This window comes from Ursus arctos, unplaced genomic scaffold (assembly GCF_023065955.2).
Source record: "Ursus arctos isolate Adak ecotype North America unplaced genomic scaffold, UrsArc2.0 scaffold_8, whole genome shotgun sequence".
Classification (NCBI taxonomy): Eukaryota; Metazoa; Chordata; class Mammalia; order Carnivora; family Ursidae; genus Ursus; species Ursus arctos.
The window spans coordinates 49,038,753-49,040,634 of NW_026623100.1; the positions used below are offsets into that span (position 1 = coordinate 49,038,753).

A 1,882-nucleotide genomic window follows, 5' to 3' on the forward strand; every position below is an offset into this window, starting at 1 on the left:
CCCTACCATGAGAAATTGAGAGGTGTTTATAGTCATACAAGGGACTCCTGGAGAGAGCAGGCTGTGCCCCAGGAATCCAGGCTGCCTTCCAGGAAACAGAGTGTTGAGTTTTTATCATTGCTAGGGACTGGGACGGAGGCAAGCTCCCTCGCTTGGGACTGAGATTTACGAGGCAAGAATTTTCTAGCACCTACACAGATTTGGGCTGAAGGGGGAAGATAGGATTGATACGTTCACAATACTGAGGCTTTCAATCCTTGGACATAATCTGGCTTTTCCATTTACACAGGTTTTATTTTCTTTGAATAATATTCTGTTATTAACTATTATTAACAATTTTGTGATTTTTCCTAAATATTGGATGAATTCGAGCCACTTGTCAATGATATGTGTTCTGATTTTAATTTTTAAGCATCCATTTCCTTTATGTAGAAATCACACTGACCTTTGCATGTTGACTCTGAATCCAGAGATGACCTATTTCTCCTGGTGTTTCTATTAGTTTCTCTGTAAATCATTTTGAATTTTGTCTGCATACAATCTTTTCATCTGAGAATTATGATAGTTTTCATTCTTCCCTTCCAATCCTTCTTCGTTGTCCATGTGGTTGTCTTATTACACCAGCCAGGACCGTTAGAGGCGTCCATTCCTATGAATCTGACCTGACGCCTTTGGTGGTGAAATTGTTCTGGAACTGGTGGTGCAGCTCAGTCTGAGGAAAAACCCAGGAACCAGACTCCAAGTCTTGTCGTGGAGTTACTTTCCAGAACCTCCATATTTCCAAACAGAACAGAGACGGAGGCACTTCCCCAGCAGCTGCTTATAAAGGAAGCACCTGGTAAAATGAGATAATCATCAAGGTCTGACGGAGGTTTTTGTCTCATGTGGAATCACTGTGGGCACCCGCTATTATACTGCTGGCAGTAGTAAACTGCGACATCTTCAGCCTGGAGGCTGCTGATGGTGAGGGTGAAGTCGGTCCCAGACCCGCTGCCGCTGAACCGGTCTGGGATGCCAGTGGCCCTGCTGGATGCATAATAGATGAGGAGCCTGGGAGCCTGCCCAGGTTTCTGCTGGTACCAGGCTACGTAGCTGCTAACACTCTGACTGGCCCTGCAGTTGAGAGTGGCTTTTTCTCCTGGAGACAAAGACAGCGAGGCTGGAGACTGTGTCATCACGATTTCTCCCGTGGAACCTGAGATTGGAAATAAAACAGAAAAATCAGCCACGTAATTGACATCTTAACCACTGTCTTCAGGAATTTGTTCATCTATATTGAGTTTACTTGTGTTCTTGCTAAGCAACGGTGCCAAGGGCGAAGGCCAAACGACAGTTTTCACTGACTTGCAGAATCACCCCCTGTTCCTCTCACCTGGGAGCCAGAGTAATAGGAGGCAGAGAAGCTGAGCTGGGGCTTCCATGGTTCACTCTGTGCCCTAACTGAGACAGATCTCCCCCAGAGCAGGGACCCAGGCACTGATATGGGCTCTGGACAGCAGGGGGGCTGGGAGGAGCATGCAAAGCAGCTGGGGGAGGGACATCGGGGCTTCCGGCTGCTGAGACCATTGGCCTCCTCTCCTCTGCACTTGAACAACCCATCCCCAGGTGATTGTGGCAGAAGATGCCTGGAGCTCCCCCTGAGGGAAGCATTTCTGTCCTGTGCTCACAACATTTGCTTCCTATGTCCTCCCTCCCCATTATTCACCTAGATTCAGCGAGATGATGTTTGGCACAAGAATGTTGGAAGCAAAAGAGAGGCCAGTGGTCTTATTACTTTCCTTCCATTCCCAATGTGATCGACATCTTAGTGCATCACTGGATTGGGTTAGATTGAGGAGGTGATCAGAAATTTATCTTCTAGGGGTGCCTGGGTGGCTCAGTT

The 1,882-nt window shown here is 47.4% G+C and overlaps 1 gene segment (V, D, J or C); it reads right to left on the reverse strand.

Moving 5' to 3' along the window:
• Window positions 1-890: 890 nt before the first annotated feature.
• Window positions 891-1,450, reverse strand: LOC125283187 (immunoglobulin kappa variable 3-15-like). The segment is given in 2 exon segments: window positions 891-1,195; window positions 1,373-1,450. Coding segments are annotated over 2 exon segments (354 nt in total).
• Between the last annotated feature and the right edge of the window lie 432 nt (window positions 1,451-1,882).